This window comes from Lutra lutra, chromosome 2 (assembly GCF_902655055.1).
Source record: "Lutra lutra chromosome 2, mLutLut1.2, whole genome shotgun sequence".
NCBI lineage: Eukaryota > Metazoa > Chordata > Mammalia > Carnivora > Mustelidae > Lutra > Lutra lutra.
Window position 1 is genome coordinate 57,909,346 of NC_062279.1, and position 25,603 is coordinate 57,934,948.

The 25,603-nt window shown below is 46.0% G+C and overlaps 1 protein-coding gene across 2 annotated transcripts in view; it reads left to right on the forward strand.

Moving 5' to 3' along the window:
- The window catches only part of ZNF395 (zinc finger protein 395), a 45,235-nt gene that overhangs the window by 12,078 nt on the left and 7,554 nt on the right, over window positions 1–25,603 (forward strand). For both annotated transcript variants that reach the window (XM_047717494.1, XM_047717493.1), the window contains exons 2-5: window positions 17,419–17,665; window positions 19,249–19,481; window positions 21,333–21,442; window positions 25,003–25,238. In XM_047717494.1, the coding sequence (XP_047573450.1) occupies window positions 17,432–17,665; window positions 19,249–19,481; window positions 21,333–21,442; window positions 25,003–25,238 (813 nt within the window). In that variant the 5' untranslated portion in view covers window positions 17,419–17,431. The remainder of the gene's footprint in view (window positions 1–17,418; window positions 17,666–19,248; window positions 19,482–21,332; window positions 21,443–25,002; window positions 25,239–25,603) is intronic.

The window sequence follows — 25,603 nt, forward strand, 5'->3', positions numbered from 1 at the left end:
GATACATTGCAAGGTCAGTTCCTAGCTTAGACCTGATTGTAGGCCAGGACATACTTGAAGTGCGCTCAGATATGAAGTGATTGTTCCCTCCCTCCCTCCCTCCCAGGAGCTTGCTCCTGTTCTCCTCTTCCCTTCCTGTTGACACACAATGTTATATTAGTTTCAGGTATAAAACGTAGTGATTCAATAACCCTGTACTGCAACTGTAGCTACTGTCTGTCACCACACAATGCCATTACAATACATTGACTTCATTCCCTTTGCCGTACCTTTCATCCCCCGACTTACTCGGTCCATAGCTGGAAGACTGTATCTCTCATTCCCCTTCACTCATTTTGCCTGTCCCCCTGTCCCTGTCCCCTTGGCACCCATCAGTTGTATGTTTTTATGAATCTGATTCTGCTTTTTGTTTATTTGCTTTGTTTCTTAGATTCCACAGAGGAGTGAAATCATATGGTATTTGTCTCACATAGCATAATACCATTTAGGTCTATCCCTGTTGTCGCAAATGGCAAGATCTCATTTTTTTTTAAAGATGTTGTTTATTTATTTGTCAGAGAGAGAGCGCTCAAGCAGGGGGGACGGCAGGCAGAGGGGGCAGATGGAGAAGCCCAGATGTGGGACTTGATCCATGGACACTGGGATCATGACCTGAGCCAAAGGCAGCCACTCAGCCAACTGAGACACCCAGGTGTCCCTCATTTTTTTTTTTTTTTTTATGGCTGAGTAATACTCCCTGTATATGTACTCTGCATCTTCTTTATCCATCTGTGGACACGTGGGCTGCGTCCATATGTTGACTACTGTAAATAATGCTGCAGTAAACGTGGGGTGCGTATATATTTTCGAATTAGTGTTTTCATTTTCTTTGGGTAAATACCCAGTAGCAGAATCAGATGGTATTTCTATTTTTAATTTTTTGAGGAAACTCCATACTGTTCACAGCGGCTGCACCAGTTTGCATTCCTGCCAACAGTGCTTGAGAGTTCCTTTTTCTCTATGTCCTCACCAACGCGTGTGATTTTTTACTTGATATTTTAAACATTTTTTGAAAATTTCTTTCTGATTTTAGCCATTCTGACAGATGTGAGGTGATAGTTCATGATGGTTTTGATTTGCATTTCCCTGATGATGAGTGACGTTGAGCATCTTTTCGTGTATCTGTTGGTCAGCTGTATGTCTTCTTGGAGAAATATCGATTCAGTTTCTCTGCCCAATTTTAATCAGATTATTTATTTTGGGGGTGTTGAGTTGTACAAATTCTTCATGTATTTTGGATACTAACCCCTAATTGGATATGTCATTTGCAAATATCTTCTCCCATTCAGTAGAGTTGCCTTCTTATTTTGTTGGTTTCCATCATTGTGCAGAAACGTTTATTTTGATGTTGTCCCAGTAGTTTGTTTTAGCTTTTGTTTCCTTTGCCTTAGGAGGCAAATCTAGAAGAATATTGCCGAGGCCAGTGTCAAATAAATTACTTCCCATGTTCTCTTCTAGGATTTTTATGGCTTCAGGTCTCATATTAAGGTCTTTAATGCATTTTGAGTGTCTGCATTTGGTGTAAGCCAGTGGTCATTCTTTTACAGGTAGCTGTCCCTTCCTCCCAGCACCATTTATTGAAGAGCTCTCTTTTCCCTATTGTGTATTATTATTTTTTAAATTTTTATTTATATTTTAAATTTCTTCTCAGTGTCCACCCTATTGTGTATTCTTGCCTCCGTTGTTGTAGATGAATTGACCATACAAGCCTGGATTTGCTTCTGGCCTCTTTTCTGTTCTGTTGATCTAGGTGTCTGTTTCTGTGTCAGTACCATACTATTTTGTTTATTGCAGCTTTGTAGCATATCTTGAAATCTGGGATTATGATACATCCAGCTTTGTTCTTTCTCAAGATGGCTTTGGTGTTCACAGCCTTTTATGTCTCCATACAAATTTTAGTATTGTTTGTTTTAGGTCTGTGAAAAATGCTGTTGGTGTTTTGATAGGGTTTGCATCAAATCTGCAGATTGCTTTGGGTAGTATGGGCATTTTAACAGTATTAATTCTTCCCATCCATGAGCATGAAATATCTTTCCATTTGTTTGTGTCATCTTCATAGTTTTCAGTGTGCGGGTCTTTCACTCCTTGGTTGAGTTTCTACCTAGGTATTTTACTCTTTTTTAATGTGGACATAAACAGAATTGTTTTCTTAATTTTTCTCTGTGCTACTTTATTCTTAGTGTGTAGAAATACACCTGATTTCTGGGTATTAATTTTGTATCCTGCAACTGTATTGAATTCATTCATAATTTCTAATAGTTTTGATAGAGTTCTAAGGGTTTTCTGTGTATAGTATTAGGTCATCTGCAGATAGTCACAGTTTAACTTCTCACCAATATGGGTGCCTTTTTTCCCCTCTCATGTCTGATTGCTACGGCTAGTATGAAGCAGTTGTTTCCTAAGACTAGGGCAGGGTTTAACTTGTGCTAGGTGGATGGCTCCCTGGCCACCCGTCTGCCCCCGCCGGCTGTAAGTCAGGGCTGCTTGGCTACAACAGGTGGTGTTGGGAAGAGCCCGTCTGAGCCCCATCATTCATTCTTTCCGGTCTCCCTGAGGACTTTGGTCTGCATGTTGGTCGTGGTGTGTGAGAGGAATCACAGGTTGGATGCGTAGCACATTGAGGACTCTGGATGGCAAATTCTCAGTCCAGTTCATTTCCAAACTGGAGACCTTCAGTGCATCTGTAATTCTTCTCGGTGACATCTTTAGAATTCCAAGTGTGGCTTAAATGCTCAAGCCAAGGGCGAGGCACATTTGGAAGCAGTTTAGCGTTCTTAAAAAAATCTAGAACTCTGTCATATTACATTTATTAACAGTTTCATTTTATTTGGAGAAGGATGATGTGTGTCTCTCTGTATTTACATTTCTTGCCAGGATCTCTGGATTTCCGAGAACTCCCTAGAAATCATGAAAATTCATCATGTCAGGCCACATCCATGCCTTTAGGAGGCAGTGTGTCGAGGGAGGACTTGGCTGTGTCTCTCTTGAAGGCACCTGTGTGCTGGTGCTGCTGGTCACCTCATTGGTGAGAGGCAGGGCCCTTTGCAGCTGTAAGTATTACACAGGGATTTGCCTTCAGATCCTTCATGCAGATGTTAATGCAAATGGTTCTGGTTCTGACCCGAGGGGGACCCCCCTGTTGCATTAAAACTCCTGTCCAAACCCAGTGATGCATTTACATAGTCTTCTTTTGGGGTGTTGAGGCATACCCTCCTCTGGTCTCCCTTCAGCATCAGCAGATGGTACCTCTTCTGTCATCTCAGGATTTGTTGACAAAGTTGGCACCCTACCTTATCTCAGGGCCCTCCTGGCCTTGGTCTTTCTGGCCTCCTTAGCATGTCTGCCCCATCACACAACCCATTTAGGTGACTGTCCTCTGGTCTTACAGGTTGTCTTTTTTGGTGGGCAGCAGCCAGTGTTCTCAGTATGGATGAGTCTCTAATTTTATGGGGAAGGGGTAGGTGGGTAGTATGTTTTTAGTACTCTTGCCGTACAAAATGGTTTGTCCGTCTGTCTTTTGGCCTTGGTGATCATAGTAGTATGACAGTCTGATCTACCGTTACATCGAGGTCCTTTTATGAGGTTCTGACGATTACCCTAGAGCTTTGACATGGCCTTGAGTGTTTTTTCCTTATATGTATTACATTGCCCTTGTCATTGTTATAATTTACTGGCTGCTTTTACTCCTATTTGTTCAAAGTTTCCCTTGTAATCTTCCCATAAGTTTGGCTTAGCGCTACTCAGAGTTTAGTGTCTTTTTTCTTCTCTTTTTTTTCTGCCTATCATGTATCAGGTACTCTGCAAGGAAGGGACGGTGCTTAGTACCTGATGTGCATTTTTTCACTTTTTTTCCTAGGCTGCTTTGTCAGACCCAGTGAATCCGAATCTCCAGGAAGAGGAGCTTGGGGACCCTTTAAAACCGAGAGACTGTTGAAAACAAAGCTGCATTGCTTCCCCAAAGCCCCAAATTATCTTTGGAGTAGGAGCCAGCATTTTCCTCCTTTTATAGTGAGGAAACAGACATAGCGAGGCAGGTGATTTGCCCAAGGTCACACATTGGGAAGTTCGAGTTCGTTTGCAACCCTGACTCTTTCGCTCTGCATTCTCTTGGGGGTATTTATAATAAGTATTAGATAATAATTTTAGTCCAGACCCTGAGTGAGCCCCATGCTTGACACTTTGCTCTCACAATGCCCATTTCATTTCCTCTTCCGCGGACTGAACCACCACCACCACATTAACCTCTCAGTGACTCAAGTTTTTCTTAACAAGGAGCCTGTAAGAGGTCATGTAGTCTAGCCTCTTCCTTCTCTCCTCGATGCATAGGTCTTCCGTATAATACAGTAGAAAGCAGAATCTGAATCAGACATATCTGAGCCCCCTTGGTTCAGTCACTTTGTGCTCTGTGGCCTCGGGCACATGACTCAACGTGTGTAAGCCTCAGTATCCTTACCTGTAAAATGGAGAAGACAGTGGTCTTTCTCTCATGAGATTATTCGAAGGGTGAAATGTGATGCAGTACATGAAATGCTCAGCAAGTGATTGGCACATAAGCCTTTGGCAAATAATGGCTATTGGAACCTTCCAGAAGGAGCATCAGTCTTCAAAAAGCTGTTTATTATAGAGAAGATCCCCCTGTTTTTCTCTTTCCGGTTTATTCTGGAACAGTTCTAATGATGTAGTTAGACGCAGTTTTGTTTCTTGTGTACATGGAAGTGCCTTTTTCCTCAAAGGCTCTAGTCCTCTGGTGGCCCCCAACTAAGTGTAGTCTACCTGTCAGCCCGCTACGTGGGCGGCCTCCTTGATCGTCCTTGAAGCAGGCAGGAGCTCAGCAGTGCCATGTAACCATGGCTTGTGTGTCTTGGCCTACCGAGTGCTGATTTCATTCTTCACTTCCCTCGAAACTCATGAGTGTGAGCCATCTGGTCTCTGTGATTGATCCACATTTATTTTGTCACTTTGGCTTAGACCATCCTCACCAGTGAGCACTCTGCCTGATGCCATTAGCCTGTCCATTTCAGGGAAGACATTCACAAGTGGACACCCTGATGTCCTGAGCCAAGACTGGGGTGAAGCCGTATTCAGCCAGTTTCTCCGTCTCTGTTTTGTCTTTGAACCCAGCCTCAGCCGCACAATTTTTGGGGCATGAAGACTCCCGAAATAGCCATTCTCTGGAGAAGGGTACTCCCTGAGTGGTTGTGCTCTGGGCAAGCCCCTCCCCCACGATGTTCATTTTTCACCGTGTATTTAAACAGTCTTCTTGACAGTGTCTCTACTTGCTTCACTTAGACTGACTTTCTGTTTTCTGGAGGAGTGTGTCTGTCTCCCTCACCCTCCAGTCACCCAGCAGACTTTTTTTTTAAATATTCATAGCATACTTTCTTTCGGCTTAATTAACTTATGTCAAACACTTAAAATTTTAACATGCACATTCATTTAACTTTTTGAGCTTCATCCTTTTTTTTTTTTTTTTTTTTTATCAGACTTCCATGTCAGAGAGTGCTGGATGTTTTTTGCCTTTTCCTGAAATAAGCAAATTCTGATGCATTCGTCTAATTATACAGCACAAAGATGTGAGCGTTGCTCTGGAGCATACTAAGTGTTTGTAGAAACTCCTTGTGCTGGAGGTGTGGTCCAGGTGGGAGCTCCATTCGCCCAACATTCTTTAAAGGCAGGGGCTGACGCTTGGGCTTCTTGGTTGTTCTGGGCAGTTCGTCGGTTCAGAGTTGGCACCTGTGTGGAGCATCAGCATGTTTTTATAAACGCTGTTTGTGTTCTGGGGTGCCCCTCTCCCTCTGTCTCTGGGCAGTCGGTGCTGAGTTGTTTCCCCTGCGGGTCTGCCCTGGCGTGGGCAGAGTCTGGATCTTGGACAGCTGGAATCCGAGACTGAAGTGTCTGTGGGTGGGGTACAGATTGGGGAGGCTGCCGCTGGAGGGTGCTCGGGGAGGCCGGTGGGGTTCCGCCTTAGGGAGCTTTGGCAGCAGGCCCAGGGCACCAAGAGAGATTTTGGCTTGGGGGAGGAGGAATGGAGCGGGATTTGGGCTTGTGTGTGAGCGGGTGGGGTGGGGGTGGGAGCAGGTCACGTGGGCGACGGGTAGTGGCCTGGGTCCTGACTTGGAACTGTAGGGGCAGAGCTGTCTGGCTGGGTGTTGAACTCTAAGCCCTGATCCCTGGGGTTGTTCACTGGAGCCAGCAGGCCTCCAGATAGAACCTTTTGGACTTCTGGGTTCCCCTGATCCTGCTGAAATCAGTTTTGTTGTGATTTCCGTTAGTCAGTGGCTCACCCATGGTTTACTTTTGGATTTCCTTTGGAGTCAGTAGTTGTATTACTGGTTCTGGTTGAATATCCTTTGCTGAGTGCGATTCCCAGCTGCCAGTGCCACAGTGACCACTGAGCCTTCTGAGCTGCCTATTGTGTAATGAACGTGGCTAATCTAACACCATCTAGAGTAAGGGAATAGGGCAAGGGAACGCATCTGTCAAGTGCTGGGTACTTCCAGATTCTGGGTATGTTTCTCATTGTCTACAGGTGAGGCAGGAAACGAGGCTCCAGAATGGTGGCTGAGTGTCGCAGGTCACACAGGTGGAGGTGACTGGCTCACATCCCTGTCTACCATCTGTTCTTTCCCTGGAGAAGTGCCCTTGCAGCGAATGCTCCTCTGCGGGCTGGCTGTCCATTTTGGTGAGGCGTGTTCAGCCCCTCAGCATCCTGCAGCCTTTCCCCCTCTGCCATGGCACCCCTGGGGGGATAGGAAGCGTTCCTGCTGGTTTTGGAGGGTGCTCCCCTCTCAGAGCAGAGCAGAGTCTCCCAGGAGAAGATAATAGAACCACAGGGCGAGGGAATGACCCCCCCTCCCCCCCGCCGCTGTCTGGAAACAGAAAACTTGATAGTTCATGGGGGAATGGGAATATAGGGAAAAGTTGGATTAAAAGTTGGTCTGTAGAAGCCTGGCACCCCCCTACTGCTCAGACAGATCTGTAGCCGTTGGCCAGCCAGCCATTCTGGTCTTAGGTTCTGGTGTTTAGCTCCTATTTCAGGATTTAAGTGCTTCCAGCTACTACAATATTCTTTCGTGCCAACATTACATGTTTCTTGTGATTTATAATTTCTGAGATTACAGTTTACTTCCCATTAGCTTACATTTTAGACTGGTGCCTCCCATATGACCCTTGGGTTCCTGAGAGGTATTTGGGTAGGTATTCCCGGTCCCTTTCCTTACCTATTAACCTTTCTTGGTTAGGTGTCTCTGAGTTGACCAATCTTGTCTGCATGTGCATGGTTTCTTATCTTTAATTTGGGGTCTCACACTGGTGGTGTACCCGCCAGATCAGGTGGCACCTTTCTTGGGCACCTGAAGCCCTGTGTGCTCTGATTAGCCCTCACAGGAAAGGGCTACTGCCCTTTTATTAACATGCTGGTTCTAGCCAGGCAAGTCAGCAGGTGGCTGTCACCCTCCTTACAAGCTCCACTGTTGTGACGAGTATTTTTTCCAGTTTTATTGAGGATCAGCTGAGATACATCACTGCATAAGTATACAGTGTGATGGGTTGCTTTACACGGATTCAGCTAACATTTGTCTTAATGTTGATTCAGTGAAAAGAAAGAAGGAAGGGAGAAAAGTGTTCTTTTTTTTTTTTTTTTTTAAAGATTTTATTTATTTATTTGAGAGAGAGGTAGTGAGAGAGAGCATGAGCGAGGAGGTCAGAGGGAGAAGGAGACTCCCCGTGGAGCTGGGAGCCCGATGCAGGACTCGATCCCCGGACTCCGGGACCATGACCTGAGCCGAAGGCAGTCGTCCAACCAACGGAGCCACCCAGGCATCCCGAAAAGTGTTCTTGTGATGAGTACTCTCAGGCGTTACTCTCTTAGCACCTTTGCTGTAGATCACATAGCAGTGGTAGCTCTAGCCTTTGCGTGGGATGTCACATCCCCCGTACTTATTTATCTTATCACTAGGACCTTGTGTCTCTTGGCTACCTTCCTCTGATGCCCTGCCCCACCATCCCCCTGCCTCTGATAACCAAGGGTCTGATCTCTTTTTCTCTGAGTTCTTGTTTGCTTGCTTGTTTTGCTCTTGTTTTTATTTTAGATTCCACATGGAAGTGAGATCATACCGTATATGTCTTTCTCTGACTTATTTCACTTAACACAATGCCTTCAGGGTCTGTCCGTGTTACTGCAAATGGTGGGATTTCCTCATTTTTCATGGCTGAATAATAGCCCACAGTAGACACATACATCTTCTTTATTCATCTGTCGATGAACATTTAGGTTGTTTCCATGTCTTAGCTACTATAAGATAATGCTGTTGTGAACACAAGGGTGCAGATATCTGTTTGAGTTATTTATTTTTTTTTTAACTTTTGGATAAATTCCTAACAGTGGAATTCCTGGATCATAGGGTAGGTCTGTTTTTATTTGTGAGGAACCTCCATACTGTCTTCCCTAGTGGCTGTACTGTTTACATTCCCGCCAACAGTGCACGAGGGCTCCCTTTTCTCCCCATCCTTGCCAGCATTGGTTACCTCTAGTCTTTTGGAAGATGACTCTTCAGACAGGTGTGAGGTGATACCTCATTGTGGTTTTACTTTGTGTTTTCCTGATGATGAGCAACGTTGACCATCTTTCTATCTTTTCATGGCCCTCCATATGTCGTCTTTTTTTTTTTTAAAGATTTTATTTCTTATTTGACAACAGAGATCACAAGTAGGCAGAGAGGCAGGCAGAGAGAGAGAAGGGGTAGCAGGCTCCCTGTTGAGCACAGAGCCCGATGCGGGGCTTGATCCTAGGACCCTGTGACCATGACCTGAGCCAAAGGCAGAGGCTTAACCCGCTGAGCCACTCCTCCATATATCTTCTTTGGAGAAGTGTCTGTTTGGGTCCTTTACTCATTTTTGATTGGGTGATTTGAGGATTTTGTTTGCTCACTCTTGAGTTATATGAGTTCTTTATATGTTTTAGATATTAACCCCATATCAGATAATATGGTTTGCAAATATATATATATATATTTTCCCTCTTCTGTAGGTTGTCCTTAGGGAATGTGATTATTCATTCAAATGACTATTGAAATCCAAATAGTTCCTACTTCAACCACTTAAATGAAAAAAGAAATATAGAGAGAGTGTATTTCTCTGCCTTCCTAAAGGAGAACATCAGAAAGCCTTTTTTTTTTTTTTTTTTTTTTGTCTCGGGATTGGCACCTTGGGCATCATTACTGCACAAACTTCCCTTTCTGGCATGTGTGCTACTCAGGGCCTTATGCTAATGGATTGTTAGGCTTTTTAAATTCTCACCTCCATGTTTCATATTTTTGGAGGTGGTTGTTTTGTTGCCAGCTTGTGCTTTTTGTTACCGTAAGTGCTTCTAATAGGTCCTTTCTTCCCAGTGAAACTCACACTTTCCTCTTCACAGTCTTAGGAGGATCAGACAAGGCCATGGGAAGGTATGGGGGTTGTGAACTCCAGAGCCCTCCATCCTGAGCCCCCATCCTGCTGCTGGGTCTCTGCTTGTGGAAAAAACAGAACTACTTCAGAGAGGATCCAGGAAAGCTGCAGATGTCACAGCTTGTTAGCTTGGACAAATAACATGACCTTGAGGAATCTCAGTTTTCTGAGCTGTAAAATGGGGATTGTATTGTCCCTTTGTATTTTCTTGAGTTTCCGGGAGGTCAGGAGGCAAAGGAAGTCTGCCAATGTGTGTGTTAAAGGGAGTGTAAACCCAAGAGCCATTCAGACAACCCCTAGTGGTTTGAGTTAATGAGCAGGTCTCTTGTATGCTTCCTTTAAAAACTGCTGGAGAGAATGGTTAGTTCTCTAGGAGATATTCAGTTCCTGGTTTCCTTCCTCCTACTAGGCTCTGGGTAAAATGCCGAGTCAGCAATCACTCCTCTCCCCACCTCCTTCTGGAACGCTCACATAGTTTTAGCATAGTTCAGATCAGGTTTAACCACAGTGCACGCACACACGTACACATGTGTGCTCTCCCTCCCCCCATGCATGTATAAAAACAGTGCTACACAAACACTCTGCCTCACACAGCATATTCGCAAGCACGTTTTTACCTGTGCCTTCTTCCTTACATAGAATTCTCTGCCTGTTTTCAAGAAAACACAACAGTCTCAGAACTGAGTTCTAACAGTAAACCTCCACCTTTGCTTTTGATAATCTGTCGTCATTTTAGGGCAAGCAGCAGGTATATTTCTTAGGGCACATTATTTTTGGAATCTGGGGCTTTCCTTACCCATAGGGATATCACCCACTTAAAATCCTAAACCTAAAAAAGAAAGAAAGAAAGAAAAAATCCTCAATCTGATGGATAAGCAAGATTTTTGTCTGTGTCCTCAAAGGGCTTACAGTCTAAGGGAGATGCAGTCCTCCTGGCACTAGTAGACATTGTTACAGATTACTGATTACCAGCACCCGTGTGCTGGGTACTGGCCTAAGAATGTGTTTTAATACCCAGCAGTGTATGCAGGAGACAGCAGTGCATGATAGGCACCTCGGTGGTTTTGAAAGCAAATGGGGAGCTAGGTGTGAAGGAAGGGGAAGTGCACTTGTTTCTGGGTAGGACTGTGAAAACAGCTTTCTTTCCCTGCTTGTCGTGCAAACAGAATGATCTCCTTGACTTGGACCGAATGATGGTTGTGCAGTCAGACCAACAAAAGTGTTTGCTGATCATGGTCATTTAGCATTTGCTGGGGAAAATTCAGTGTAACCAGATCAGATGACCTATTTCTATGGCCCATCTGCTGGAATATGAAAATAGCACTGCTATTTGGGACTTTTACTTTTTCCTTCCATTTTTCTATTACATCTATTACTAACAATAATGGGAAGGCTGGGTGCTCACTTAGAGGGGATGCTGTGGGGAGGATTCCAGCCCTGAATGGGAGCTGAGCAACCTTTAAGGTCCCTGTCAGTCTTGCTGGTCTGTAATTTTTAATTTTGCTGATGGTCTAAACCATCATACACAGATGGATTGTAATCTAGCTTTTAAAAACCTACAGTAAAAGATGATAATTAGAATGCCCTGAGAATCCGGAGAGTCATTTTTCTTTCTTTTTTTTTTTTTTTTTAAAGATTTTATTTATTTATTTGAAACAGAGAGAGAGAGATCACAAGGATGCTGAGAGGCAGGCAGAGAGAGAGAGGAGAAAGCAGGCTCCCCGCTGAGCAGAGAGCCCGATGCGGGCCTCGATCCCAGGACCCTGAGATCATGACCCGAGCCGAAGGCAGAGGCCCAACCCACTGAGCCACCCAGGCGCCCCGGAGAGTCATTTTTCAAACAGCTGATTTAGAAAAGTTGTCAGTCACTAACATGCTCAGTGCGTTATATCTTAAACTTGTATTGTGAAAAATCGAAAATTTTGGAATGGTGTAATAACCTAACTTGAGGGGTCTAAAAGTTTTAGCTGAGGCCCTTGACTATTCTCAAAGGGGTTTCTGTGAAAAGCCAGGCTGCGTAGAAGCTTCTGGAAAGAAAGGTCAGTGTATGCCCAGTGAAGTGAGTATTTTTTTCCTTTTTCTGGAGTAGGCATTCGGGGGGGAGGGGGGTGGAAATTAAGTCTGAGAACCACCAGGCAGCATTTGGGTAGTGATAACATAGGGTATGGCAACTTATTTTGCCAGGGCTGAAGGTGACCAGAAGACTAAGAGGACCATAGATGTATTTGCATATGATCATAAATATGTTGTAAATGCACATGGCATCTCTCAGCAGGGGTCATCCCTGGCTAAGCATTGCTGAAAAATGAATTGTTTGGGAATCCTATATCCTGATAAGTTCTGTTGTAAAATGAAAGCTGTGGTTTGCTACAATATTTTGACCTTTGGATGAGCTTAGATAGTCACTTGAAGAAAATTTTCAAGTTAAAACTTTGTAGATTTACGGGACTCCTGGGTGGCTCAGCCAATTGGGCGGCTGCCTTCGCTCAGGTCATGATCTTGAGGTCCTGGGATTGAGTCCCACATCAGGCTCCTTGCTTAGCAAGGATCCTGCTTCTCCCTCTGCCTGCTGCTCCCCTGCTTGTGCTCACTCTCTGATTAAAAAAGAAAAATAAACCTGGCGATTCACAGACCTGTACCCCTGGGGATAAAAATATATGTTTATAAAAAATAAAAAAAAAACTTTATAGCTTTAAAAGAAAAAAAAATTAGCTTTCTGATAAGATACTAAGAAGGAAACACAAAATATTAGCCAAAGAACGAAAAACTCAAACTGTCGTTCTGTGTAGTAGTTACCAGTGGAGATCATAAAATGGAAAGCTGAGGTTTAGTAGGGAACCCAAAACTCCTGGCAGAGGGTTGGTGTCCCTCCCCATGTTCATTAGACAGGCAGCAAGCACCCGAGATTTAACAAATGGGAGTCTTATTCCAAGCTTCATTCTCCTTCAGCAACAACAGCACCCCCCAAGAAACCTCATTAGGTGTGTGTTGAATCACCTTGACTTATGACCTGCCTCCTGGAAGTGCAGCTAGGTGATGCCTGGCTTGCTGCAGTGTCCTTGGGTAGGAGGAGAGAGCAGCCATTGTGCATGAGCACGTGTACACACACACACACACACACACACACACACACACACACACACACACGCACGTGCTGAGACAGGTGGTTGTCCAGCAACAGTCACATGTCAGATAGCAATTTGCAACTCCGAACCACAGAAAGGGGTTGTTTTCCTATTCTGTCTGTTCCAGTCATTTAACTGATGGCAGATGTCCTCAGGGCTATTAGTATATCAGAAGTGTTTTGCTGAGGTTAACCCCTTTTGGACATTGACCAAAATACAAGGGCAGCCCCCCTGTGTGTTAATGACAGCAGCAGGGATGAGAAGCACAGGAAGGCTCAGGATCCCTTTAAAACTGTCCGTCAGGGTCGCCTGGGTGGCTCAGTGGGTTAAGCCTCTGCCTTTGGCTCAGGTCATGATCCTGGGGTCCTGGGATCGAGCCCCGAGTGGGGCTCTCTGCTCAGCGGGGAGCCTGCTTCCTCCTCTCTCTCTCTGCCTGCCTCTCTGCCTACTGTGATCTCTCTCTGTCTGTCAAATAAATAAATAAAATCTTAAAAAAAAAAAAACTGTCAGCTGGGAAGGCGTTTTTAGCATAGGTTTATGCTTCCATCAAGGAATTCCATCACTAACTTCATAAAGTGGGATTGGGGTATGTGTTGAAACACTGTTACTGTTACCCTGAAATAGTGGTTTCTTGGGTTTCTCTTTGCTACATTAGAATCCTATAGCAAATTAGGGCATGGCTGTTTATATGGACTGATTGCTCCCTAGAAAAAAACCAAAAGGAGTGAATAGAAGTAGAGATGAGGAAAGAGGGGTTTGAAGGAGGCTGTAGTTAGACGGATAGAAGTGTGCTGGGAGGGAAGGTGGGACCCATTTCCCTGGAGATGGAAATTCACAAGTGATCCTGGCAGGTCAGTGTAGATCCAGAGCTACCTTGGTCCCCTCACTCACCTGCGTGACAAACCCCTGTAGGTGCTACAGGTCATTTCTGAATCCTTGAGGGACTGTGTTGATTATGGTGTGCATAAAGCCATGTCCATAAAATAATGAGAATAACGATGAACCCAAGAGAGGCATCCGTTCACCCCTGGCGATGCTGCCCGGTTTGTATTTAGTCTAGATTTGTATTCTTCAGGTCCATGCTGTCCATCCCCAGTATAAACTCAGCTAAAATGTTCCTTAACTTTTGGGATAGTCATGTTATCTCTTTGTGCCCTCCGAGAGGCAGTATATGTGTAAAGGTCTTCCTGAACCACTAAATGATTAACAGTGGCTTGGACTGTTTAACAGGGTCACGCTAAAGCATTGACCTTTATTTCGTAGGTCAGAGGCTAAGTGGAGAAGAGATTTTCAAGGAAAGAAAGTGCACAAAGAAATGGAAAAGAGAAACTTGTAGGAATGGGAGCTAATTTTTTTTTCTATTGAGGTTCATTGACATAGGAAAAAAAATACTGTGTAGGTAAAAAGCAGCTTAATTGACTTGTATTTTAAGAGATCCCACACGTACTAGAAATACCCCACCCAGAGCACTGGTTCCTATTTGTGTAGCCTCCCCAAGCTAACCTCCCTGGTGCTCAGTTTCCTCATCAGAAATAGAAGACTGTTGTTGCTATCAAGTCATTTCTGAGGATTTAATTAAGTACAGTCTGTGAAAGCTAGTACTTAAAAAAGGCAGTTTCCCTTCCCTTTTTCTCTTCTGCTTTTAAAAATTAAGATGTGGGCATCCTATAAATAAATCAAATAATAAAATGCATTTCAGTGGAATTGGGCCAGTTAAAGGAGAAAGGCCAGGGAATGCAAGCAGATGCACGTGAGGATGAGCTGGGAGTGGACAAGTTCACCAGTTTGCACAGATCCAGCAAAGGGTTCACAAACCAAGGGAAAAGTATTCTTTAAATTTAAAAAGAAAAAGGCTTAGAAAAACATCGTCAGAGTCTGTTAGCCAAATATTTCAGTCCCCATCTGAAGACTGGAAGCCCAGGAATTTTGGAAATACTATCCTTTCTTCATTTTCAGTGGTAGAAACCTCAAACTTCCTGCTGTGGAAAGTGGGGGGTGGCCACTGTATTTTTTTTTTTTGTTAAGGAAAGGGTTGGGTATTTTTTTTTTTTTTCCCCTTCTCGAATGGGTGCTGCCATCTGATGTCTTCAAGTGGCATTGCAGTTTCGCCTCTAGCTTTTAGGAGCCCTCTGAAATTAACCTGAAAGTGACAGGTTCTTGTTTTTGGCTTGAGGCTCCAAGGATGAAGGTGGGTGACTGCTCTCTGAAACTGAGTTAGCTTGGATATATCATTTTTTTTAAGTGGTAAAGAATTTATTCCTTAAATTTTTCTTCCTTTTATGTGTTAAAGCTTCCCAATAGTGTTCTGGATGTGAAGTCACCAGACAGCTAAATAGGAACTCTATAGGATGCTGGTGACTCTAGACTTTTATTATCTGTACTTTGCTTTCTAGGGAAATCATGGCGATAATACCATGCTATCTGATTCCATCTGATTCTGATACCATGCTCTCTGAAGCTTGGAATAAAATATATTTCTAAAAACGAGCCAAACATTTTCCCTCAGTATTTACATTAAAGATTTTACTTATCTATTTATTTAGAGCATGAGTAGGGGAAGGGACAGAGGGAGGGAGAGAATCAAAGCAGACCCTGTGCTCAGTGCTAAGCCCGAAGTGCTTGTCTGCATTAGGTGTGAAAGTAATGTCTTATGTATGTACAAGAGGTGTTCAGAGATGAGCTGTCCAGATGACCTGGGAGTTGGACTTGTTACCCCCAGTGGGAAAAAAACGGGACCATTTGTCATCTTTTTAAGAATATGAAAGTTAGGGGCGCCTGGGTGGCTCAGTGGGTTAAAGCCTCTGCCCTCAGCTCAGGTCATGATCCCAGGGTCCTGGGATCGAGCCCCGCATTGGGCTCTGCTCAGTGGGGAGCCTGCTTCCTCCTCTCTCTCTGCCTGCCTCTCTGCCTACTTGTGATTTCTGTCAAGTAAATAAATAAAGTCTTTAAAAAAAAATGAAAGTTAAGTCTCTTATAGAATTATGTGGAAGTCTATGTCCACAATGTTCATTTCGGGGCGCCTGGGTGGCTCAGTGGGTTAGGCCTCTGCCTTCGGCTCAGGTCACAATCTCAGGGTCCTGGGATGGAGCCCTGCGTTGGGCTCTCTGTTCATCGGGGAGCCTGCTTCCCCCCCACCCAGCCTGCCTCTCTACCTACTTGTGATCTCTATCAAATAAATAAAATCTTTAAAAAACAAAAACAAAATGTTCATTTCCCTGAATCTGGAACTAGAGTGGACTTTGTCCTAATAACATTACTTTGTATTTCTGTCCCACTTGGCAGGTTGTAAAGAGCTTGTACAGCAATGTTCTCATGTGCTCCTCCAAGGTGCTGGTGAGGGGAACATTAGTGTTGTGACTCTTGGGTGAGGACCCACAGGCTCCGAGTGGGTCCTGCCCAGGTGGCCTGAGGGCAGCTCTGTGTTTTCCCTGCATCTTACTTAGCAGGGAGGCTGCAGGTCAGGGGAAGGATTTCCCGAGTCAGCTTGTTGACTGATAACAGATCACTGAGGGATCTGGAAGCTAGAGTTCTTGTTTTCTGGAATGGTGTAGATGCAACAAGGTCAAGGAGTGGCCAGCCCAAAGAACTCCTGAGGGTCCCACCCAGCCCTGGGGCTTACTGAGTGCCTGGATGTTTAGAACCCCTCCTCTCAGGCAGGATGGTGTTGGCTAATGAAACATCGATTCAATCTCCTTCCTAGCTTTTCCCTCTCTAGAGTGTGGAAGGCAAGTGCTACCCAGTTCCCCGCTTTCTGCAGTATGATAATTGGGGGTACAGAGATGCCTCAGAGTATCTTGAAATGACACGTGCTATTTTTCACAACAGCTCCTGTTTATCGTGGGATGAACCCACCAAGGCCTGGAATAGTCTTCCTTGGTCTGGATCTGGGCTGTGGTCCTGCGATTCTGTCACCCCTTAGTGCATTAGTAGCCCGATGCCAGGTGCTGTTGGAGAGAGTCTTCCGGCCACTCTGATTCAGTGAGGAGAGCCAGATTGGAGTCGGGAAACCAGATCTCTTTCAGGCTGTAGCACCAACCACTTTTCTTGCTGCGAACAAGTCTCTTAAGCTCTCGGCGTTAGTTTCTTCAAGTGTAAAAGGAGGAGAGGAGAGTTAGCGTCTCATTTCTGTGGCTCTTCACAACTTTGAAGCCAGCTAAGCTGGAGAGTCTGCAAGTCTCTGACAGATGTCCTTGTGCTCTGACTTAGCGATGCCATATATAGGAACCTGACCTAAGGAAGCATCCTTGGTGTGTGTGTGCAGAGGTTGAGCTCAGACGATGCTCCCTGCAGGCAGAGCAGATGAGACAGCAGCAAAGGGGACCCAGCCCTCAGGGACAATAAAGGGTTTGTTAAGTTAGCAGTGATGCACCTGCTTAAGAAAATACGGTGTGGTTTTGTTTTTGTTGTTTTTATTGAATAACGTTCAGTGATAGGGTAAAACCTACAGAAGCTTTTTAGTGAGAATTCAGTTTACCTAACCATGATCCCCTTTTTGTAGAAATAGAAGAATGTAAATGTATATATTGAAGAAGGCGTGGAACGTTCCGTAGGAAGATTGGGGATCTCTGGGAGGCGGCATCTTGAGTAATTTGTTTTTCTTTGTGCTTATTAGTATTTTCTAAATGTCCTGCTGGGAATGGCTGTTACTTGTGTAAAAAGAAAAGGAACTGTAGAAGCTGCTTTAAACTGTTTCATTTACTTTAACAGATGCCTGCAGATGCCTGCTGCATGCAAGGGGTTATACGGAGAGCTTCCTGATTCCTCCAGATAATGAATAAAGGACCCTCTGTCTCCTTTGCCTCCCCAGGAAAGGCAGCAGAATGGCCAGCGTGCTGTCCCGGCGCCTTGGGAAGCGGTCCCTCCTGGGAGCCCGAGTGTTGGGGCCCCCCGGGGCCGCCCCACCCTCAGAGCCTCAGACTGAGCTGCTGGAAGGGGCGGCTCCCCAGCCCTTCCTGGCCTCCAAGGACACTTCCTGCCAGGAGCAGGCCAAGGAAATCCTCAAGGCTCCCAGCACCTCAGGCCTCCAGCAAGTGGCCTTTCAGCCTGGGCAGAAGGTAGGTTGAACCCCCAGGTGGACAGTTGTGTGATCTTCTTGGGGCTGCCAGCAGTACCCTGAGTGGCAGACCAGAAACTCCCAGGCACCAGTTTGTGTACAGACATTTTACTTGCAGCCCTGTGGGCCCCTGGAGAATGAGCCATCTTTTTTTTTTTTTTTTTTAAAGATTTTATTTATTTATTTGACAGGCAGAGACCACAAGTAGGCAGAGAGGCCGGCAGAGAGAGAGAGAGAGAAAGAGAGAGAGGAGGAGGAAGCTGGCTCCCTGCTGAGCAGAGCGCCTGATGTGGGGCTTGATCCCAGGATCTTGGGATCATGACCTGAGCCGAAGGCAGAGGCTTTAACCCACTGAGCCACCCAGGTGCCCCAGAATGGGCCATCATTAGTAGACCCAGGGCTCCTCCATGACAGTGCTGTCCGGCATCTGTTATTTTGGAGTTAGGCCTACTCAAAGCCTCAATTCAGAGCACAGCAAGGGCTCTGTTTCTCAGTCTCCCTCCATTTCCAGCTTGACAAAACAAGAAGCTTAGGCTTGTAAGAGACAGATAATACTGCATCTTTGAATTCCCTTTAGACATTTTCAAGAGGCAAATGTGTTTAGTCAGAACGATGTTTGTGTTTCCTTTTCCGCTGGTCCCTCTCCTTGTGGCAGGGCCCAGTCATCCCCTGTACCTGATGTAATCACTAGGTCCAAGTGCATTACCTTCTCAAGGGCCCAGAAATAGAGACTCTACCTTCTCTCTCCTGCTGATGCTTGTGTTGTCCAGGGCTCTCTTCCCATGATAGAAGGTGACCTGCCAACTGCTAGGCATCCTTGAGAGTGTGGTTGGCCCACTTCTCCACCCCTACCAACTTGTCCTCAGGTAGACTTAGAATTCTTTGAAGGGAAAAATGCAGGGTTGATCAGTTCAAGGTCATAGTTGGGGAAACATACAGGCAGCAGATCCATAGGACTTCAAGGGCAAGCCAGAGCAAGTCATCAGGAGGATGGATACATATTCCAAAAGTTCATTTGGTTAAGAATTTAATTCATTTACATTTAAAGTAATTATCAATTGGTAAGGACTTCCTCTTTTGTTATTTGTTCTCTGATTGTTTTGTAGTTCCATTGTTCTTTCTTCCTTTCTTGCTGCCTTCCCTTGTGAGTTATTGATTTTGTTTGTTTTTTTGTAGTCTGTGCTTTGATCCTTTTCTCTTTCTCTTTTGTGTATCTACTAGAGGTTTTTTCTCTCTGGTTACCATGGAACTTAACAGAAAACATCTTATAATTGTAAGAGTCTATTTCGAGATGTTAATATCTTAACTTTAATTGTAAACATATTCCAAGATCAGAGAAAAGTCCAGAAACTGGAATGTTTGCTCTCCCTAGAGAGTTTATATAAGGATCCTTTTGGGGAGAAACTGATCACTGTGGCTCATTTGGGTGCTCAGGTGGGAAGCAGGCACCTGGGAACAGCTGCTTGCATTAAAAATGAGTCAGAGACACAGTCTGTAGCCGTGGATCCTGGCTCTTAGCACTGGGGGCGAGCGTGGCAGAACCACTGCATACTGACTGCCGGTTGCTCTTTTTCTCCCCTGCAGGTTTATGTGTGGTATGGGGGTCAAGAGTGCACAGGACTGGTGGAGCAGCATAGTTGGGCAGAGGATAAGGTGACGGTCTGGCTTTCGGATCAGAAGCTACAAATCTGCTGTAAGGCGGAGGAGGTGTGGCTGGCCGAGGCCCAGAGCTGTGTGCCCCAGGCACCTCCTCTGGAGCCGGGAACCCCAGTACCAGCCTACAGGCCTGTCTCCAGAAACATTGATGTCCCAAAGAGGTTTGTGTGGGAGCACCTGGGCTCTGGGCTCTGAAAGTTACATGGGTGGTGGGGTATGGGGTTGTGGGCTCGCTTGTGATGGAGAAGGAATGTGAAAGTCCTGGGTGTCTAGTTGTCAAGATACTGGACAAATGGGATACAGAGAGGGGGGCATCCTTTAAAAAACAACAACCCCAGAACAGCATCTTTTCTTCTGTAACTCTAGTATGGGTGGTACATCTTTGGTTGTGGCTAAGGGCTTTTATGGCCCCTTTCATCCTTAAATTAAAGTTAGTAGTTTTTCATGATGAAAGACAGGAAAAAATGGCTTCGGTCAGGAGTCTGCAGACTTGTTCTGAGTGGGCCAGGCAGAAAATCATGTTGCTTTATGAGCTAAATAGTCTTGGTCCCGCCTGCTCTGCTCTGCTGTGGCCGTGCCAGTACAGCCATAGATGATACATAAACATGAGGCATGGTCATGCCCCAATAAAGCGTCACTTAATGGACACTCAAGAGTGTCATTTTATGTAATTTCCATGTGTCACATATCAAGAGAATTCTTTTGATTTTTAAAACTATATAAAAATTGTGCCATTCTTCGCTTGCGAGCCACATAAAAACAGGCAGTGGAGCATTTGGCCCACAGCCCACAGATTGCTGACCCCTGGCTTAGATATTCAAAACCATTGATGAGTGAAGAATGTATATATTACTTTAGGATTGTATGATACAGTTTTCCCTGAGACTATATATATAGCTTCTGATTTCTGTATTAGGTACTCAAGTGTACATTGATCTTCTAAGACCAAGAAGGAAAATCTGCCAGTGGAGATTGCCTTCTCTAGAGGTTGTGCAAGCAGTTAGGTCCCGTTCCACCCCTCCTTCTGTGTTTGTTTGTGGCTACTGCTGATACCATACATCCGGGTCCTCAGACCAGACCAGAGCAGTAGTTGTTGATTGTGAATTCAGCTGACAAAGAAATTGTTTTGCTCTTCTTCTATGGAAATAAATATTCAGAGATCACACAAAAAGGGGACACTAATTTGTTTAATCTATTACTAGTCCTGGTTTAACTGCTTCAGACCCAGTCGCATACTTCAGTGGATCTCAACAGTCAAGAAGGAATTCATACAATCCTTTGAAATAGTTGAGCCACCTAGAAATTTATTTCAGAGTAACTTTTCATACTTTAGCAGTAACCTATAGACAACTCTGAGTTTACCCACATAATGTAACTTTATATGGATTTTGAAAAAATTGTATGTAGAATTTTACAGAACTCCACTGGCAAAAGCATTGAGATTTGCACCAGGAGATTTATTTTAGTGTTTCCGGTGTACTTGCTCATTGGCTTGTGTACTAGGTTCAGAAGCTGTCAGAATACGTCATCATTTTTCTCAGGGGAGGGGAAAGGAACTGGTTAGTATAATTGCTCCCTCTTTAATTTAAATAGAAAAAAAAATAAATAGAAGATGGGGAAAGGAAGGTAGTTTTGGTGCTTTTGAATTCCAGCAGGCATCTTTTATGCCCGTGGTTGATTTTATGGTGTCTGCTCTTTTTTCCCCTAAATGAAGTTCCCAACTTTAAGTCCCAGTGAGAGGTCTGACATGAATTTAGGGGAGAATGCAGACGCCTCCCGGTGTCCACAGTGGCCTGGGACCGACCTGCTTGCACCGGGGTTGACTGACTGTAGATACGCAATTCTGCATGGGTATTTTTCATGAAGAATGAGGAGAGACCTTCATGCTTTATTTAGCACGCACACTGGCTGATTGGAGTGGGGGCATGGGGGGGACAGTCCAGAAGTGTGAACCCATCACGTGCCCCGCTGTGTCAGGAAGTAACCTTTGGCACTCACCCACTTGAATCCAGGAAGTCAGACGCGGTGGAAATGGATGAGATGATGGCGGCCATGGTGCTGACGTCCCTGTCCTGCAGCCCCGTTGTGCAGAGCCCTCCCGGGGCCGAGGCCAACTTCTCAGGTGAGGAAGGGGGCCCCTGTGGCGGCTACTGGGTGTGGCGCAAGCCCACCCCTCGCTGCCTCTGCTTGGACCAGCCCATTGCCTGGTAGTAGGATTGCCGGGGTGTCTCCTCACTGGCTCCTCAGACTGGCTGAGTGACATTGAGTTAGCTGCTTCCATTCTTTTTCTTCAGCTTCCTCAGCTGGGGAGGAGTTTCCTGGTGCATTGTGAAGATGATTGAGCCCGAGGCTGAGCCACACTGGCCGCTCGAGTAAGTTCTTCTATGGGAGTAAGTGAGCGAGGCACTTTGGTGGGGGCCTGAACAAGGCCAGTCGAGGAATATTTAGTTCACGAAGGGGAAGCTTACCAAATGGTCCCCTAGTGGCCTCAGAAGATTCACGCCCCTGTTCCAAGTGCCTACTTCAGCCTTGTAAATCAGTGCGGGCCTATAGGCCAAGGACCCGGAATGCACGTGCTGAAGTTGAACGAATCGAATTGCTTAATGCAAAGCAATAGTACGACTTCACAGCAAATTTCTCAATTAAAAGAAAACCTTCTGCCTTGATGCCTAAAATACACTATCAGTAAACACGGGAGGAAGAAGGGTTGCTGGATGCTAGTCGTTTGACAAGACTGGTAGTGAACCTGAAGTTCTTTTCGAAATTCATTATAGGGCTGGCCTAACTTACTCCCAGGGAATAACTTTGTCTCCAATGGGGACATCTAACTGAATTGCGAGCTGCTTAGAAGCTTAGGGGAACATTCATGTTTGCTCAGAGCACATGCCAGGAGGAAAGTGGCCTTTGCAGGTATCCCTCATAAGGAAATGCCATGGATGAAGGTAAATTTAAAGGAGCAACGAGGCAGGCTTACTCTTCTTCACCCAGAGCCTGTGGTCAGTGCTGAGGCTGCTGGAGTGAGTTGTGGCCGTCAGCCAGCCTGAGTGGCGCAAGTCAGCATTGCACACCTGCTCCGTTAGTGCTTGGGAGCTGCACAAGCAGAATGGGGAGGGAAGGAGTCAATTTTACATGTTCAGGAAATTTACAAGCTTAGGAGATCCAGGAGGTTTGTCAACTGCAGGAAGGTCAGAAAGTGTCATAAAGGGAAAGAAAATCAGTGACTCCAGGTGCCATCAGGGTGTGTGCGTGTATCTGTGTGTATCGTACATAAACATACATGATCACACACAGTCGGACGCCAACATATGCACCCCTGACGGATGATACGCCTGATCCTGATTTCTTAGGTCCCTGTTCGACCAGCATTTTTAATTGTCTGTTAAAGATTTTTTCCCATGACAGTATATTTTGGATCCTGTGGTCGAAGTTAGTGGAGAAAGTAAGGCTTTCTTGGCGGCTAACGATACTGACGTCTTCCGCAAGGTGAGGTCTGTACCTTGCTGCGGTCACGGGTACTGTTGGTGCAGAAACCACCTGTTTTCTCTGTTGTCTGTATTATTTTCTCTGTTGTCTGTATTAGGGCTGGCTGTGTGTGTGTGTGTGTGTGTGTGTGTGTGTGTGTATGTGTGAAGAACCAAGGAAATGACAACTCTCTCTCACAAATTTCACTGTAAACCCTCATCGCTATGCATTTGCGGCAGAGCACTTTGTTTTCATGGGATAGGATATTCTGTTAACCTTGCCCTAGAAGATCTTACTGATCTTTGGAAGAGTCATTTCTGTTTGTCTTATAACTTACAGATCAATTTATGATATTAAATATTTTGTTTTCTGTTTTTCTTCCTTTGTAAGTCAGTTGGCCAGTTTTCAGCATTTGAGCCATTTGAACGGTTCCTCTGTGGAAGGCAGCTGTATTGTGTGGTTGGCTGCTGTTGGACCTGCCCTTTCTCGCTAGAGCTCTGATTTCACCTAACGCAGCATTCTGCTCCCTGACCCTTCTTTCCCTCGTAGGTTTCCTGAGTAGACATGTGTGGGCCCTGGACCCATTGGCCTGTTGGTGGCTCCTGAGTTCTTCCCCAGAGGGCTACCCTGTTTTTTTTTTCCTTTCCCTTACGATTTACTTACTTATTTTAGAGAGCGAGAAAGAGAGTCAGCTCGGGGGTGGGGAGGGGCTGAGGAAGAGGGAGACAGATAATCTCAGGCAGACTCCCTGTTGAGCCTGCAGCCCGATATGGGGCTTGATCCCTGAAACCTGAGATCATGACCTGAGCCGAAACCGAGAGTCAGACACTTAACGGACTGCCACCCAGGTGCCCCGAAGGTCTACCCTGTGTTAAGGCCTTACGTGTATGTGTTGAAACTGGGGGTTAAGAAGTCCTAGCTTTGAGACTTAACAGCGATACTTAGGGAAGGAAGAGTTCCTCCTCCCATTCTGTTTGGGTGGGCTTCTCACATGGAGGAGAGCCTGTGTTGGAAACATGTAATGCTGAGAGTCTATTTCAGATGTCTGGATGAGCCTAGAAGCCTTCGGGAATCTGGAGCAGGATGAGAGAAAAGCAGTAGGATTTTTGACCTGGCCCCAGGGGATGTGGTAGTCGATCTCAGAACCCAAGGTTGGGCAGCTCCGTGGGACACCTGCCCATCTTGGCAGCTGGGGCTTTGGGGGACGTGGCCTGTGTACCTACACATGTCACAGCCTTTCCCCTGCTTCTCTTGTGATTTCCATGTGTTAGCATTTCAGATTCTCCTGTCCTATCAATCCAGATTTATGGCCTCGGCAGGGAGAGTCTGGGTTGGGCCTAAAGCAGCCTGGGGACAGGCCATGTGGAGGCTGAGAATTTCGCCTGTGTCCCTATGCAGACTCAATGCTGGGAGCAGGTTGGCAGATGCAGGGTTGTGTGGGCTGGAAGGGCCTCCCCGTGAGCTGTGATCATTCTGAGTTACTCTCAGAGTTGGTTTTCCCTTCTCCAGCTGTGGGATTTACCGGTGAGCACGGGAGTCACAGGGCTGTGGCCACCTTTGGTAAATGTCATACTTCCTGTGGCTCTAAGATCTGGTGGGATTGTCTTCCACATGCAGGTTTTGATGTCCTTGCCTGGGTTTTCATAATCAAAAGGTGTTTTTCAAGAAAGCCTGGACAAGGATCCCTCAAGTCAGCCTTTCCATCTGACTCTGCTGCTGGGAAAGGGTCCCCAGGGAGATGAGGGACACTTGTCTGTGCAAGTTCTCACCTACCCTTCTAGGCCCCAGTGCAGGAGGGCTTTTCCCTCCCCACATCCCCGCTCCTGCTCCTCCCCTGCTTGTTTTTTTTTTTTTTTTTTTTTACATACAGAGTGAGAGATACATTTTAATTAGGTCTTTCTATTAATAATCTGTAAAACAAAGTTGCTGTGTGTCTGTTGGTTAATGATTACCAGCGTGGCTATGGTAGGAAATGGCCACTAGCAACAGAGCAGGGCAACTTCATGGAAGCTCAGAAAAGAGAGGTCTTGGGGGATCCCCTCTGTCCCCCATGGAGTGGCAGAGCCAGAGCCTGGAATTGGATTCAGGAACCCAGACTCCAGACTCGAATTTCATGGTCTCCGACGGGGGCTGTTGGTTGGAATCTGGAATAGACAGAACTGGGCCAGAGGCCCGGCCCGGGCATCACGAGTGACCGCCGTCTGTCTTCTCTCTGATCAGCTGCGCGAGCTGCCGGTGATCCGTGGAAGGAGAGCGGCGACGTGTCTGACAGTGGCAGCAGCACCACCAGTGGGCACTGGAGTGCTGGCAGTGGCATTTCTACTCCCTCGCCTCCCCACCCCCAGGCAAGCCCCAAGTATTTGGGGGATGCCTTTGGTTCTCCCCAGACTGATAATGGGTTTGAGACCGACCCGGATGCTTTCCTGTTGGATGAACCGGCTCCACGCAAAAGAAAGGTATGTGGTGGGGCGTGTGGTGGACCACAGCTGGGGGCCGGCTGTGGAGGGGCGGGGCCCCACAGGTCCTCCGGTCTCAGGCCCAGGCCCCTTTTCATTTCCCTTTGCTCCTGTGTTCCCTTGTGATGCCTGCAGGGGCACACTCCTCCTCTTTCGCACCTACCCCTTCTCACCCCTGCTGTGATCCCTGCCTTGTACATGGCCCTCCTACAGGACTTGTGTGCCAGGGCCACTAGTGGAGGTCTTACCGCCATCCCCCCCACCCCCCAGACTCAGTGCTGCTGCTGACCCCAGGACCGTCTCCTCCTGGCTCCTGGCTCTCTGCCTCTGCTTGTCCGGTCTCTGGTACCAAAGAATCCCTTCCC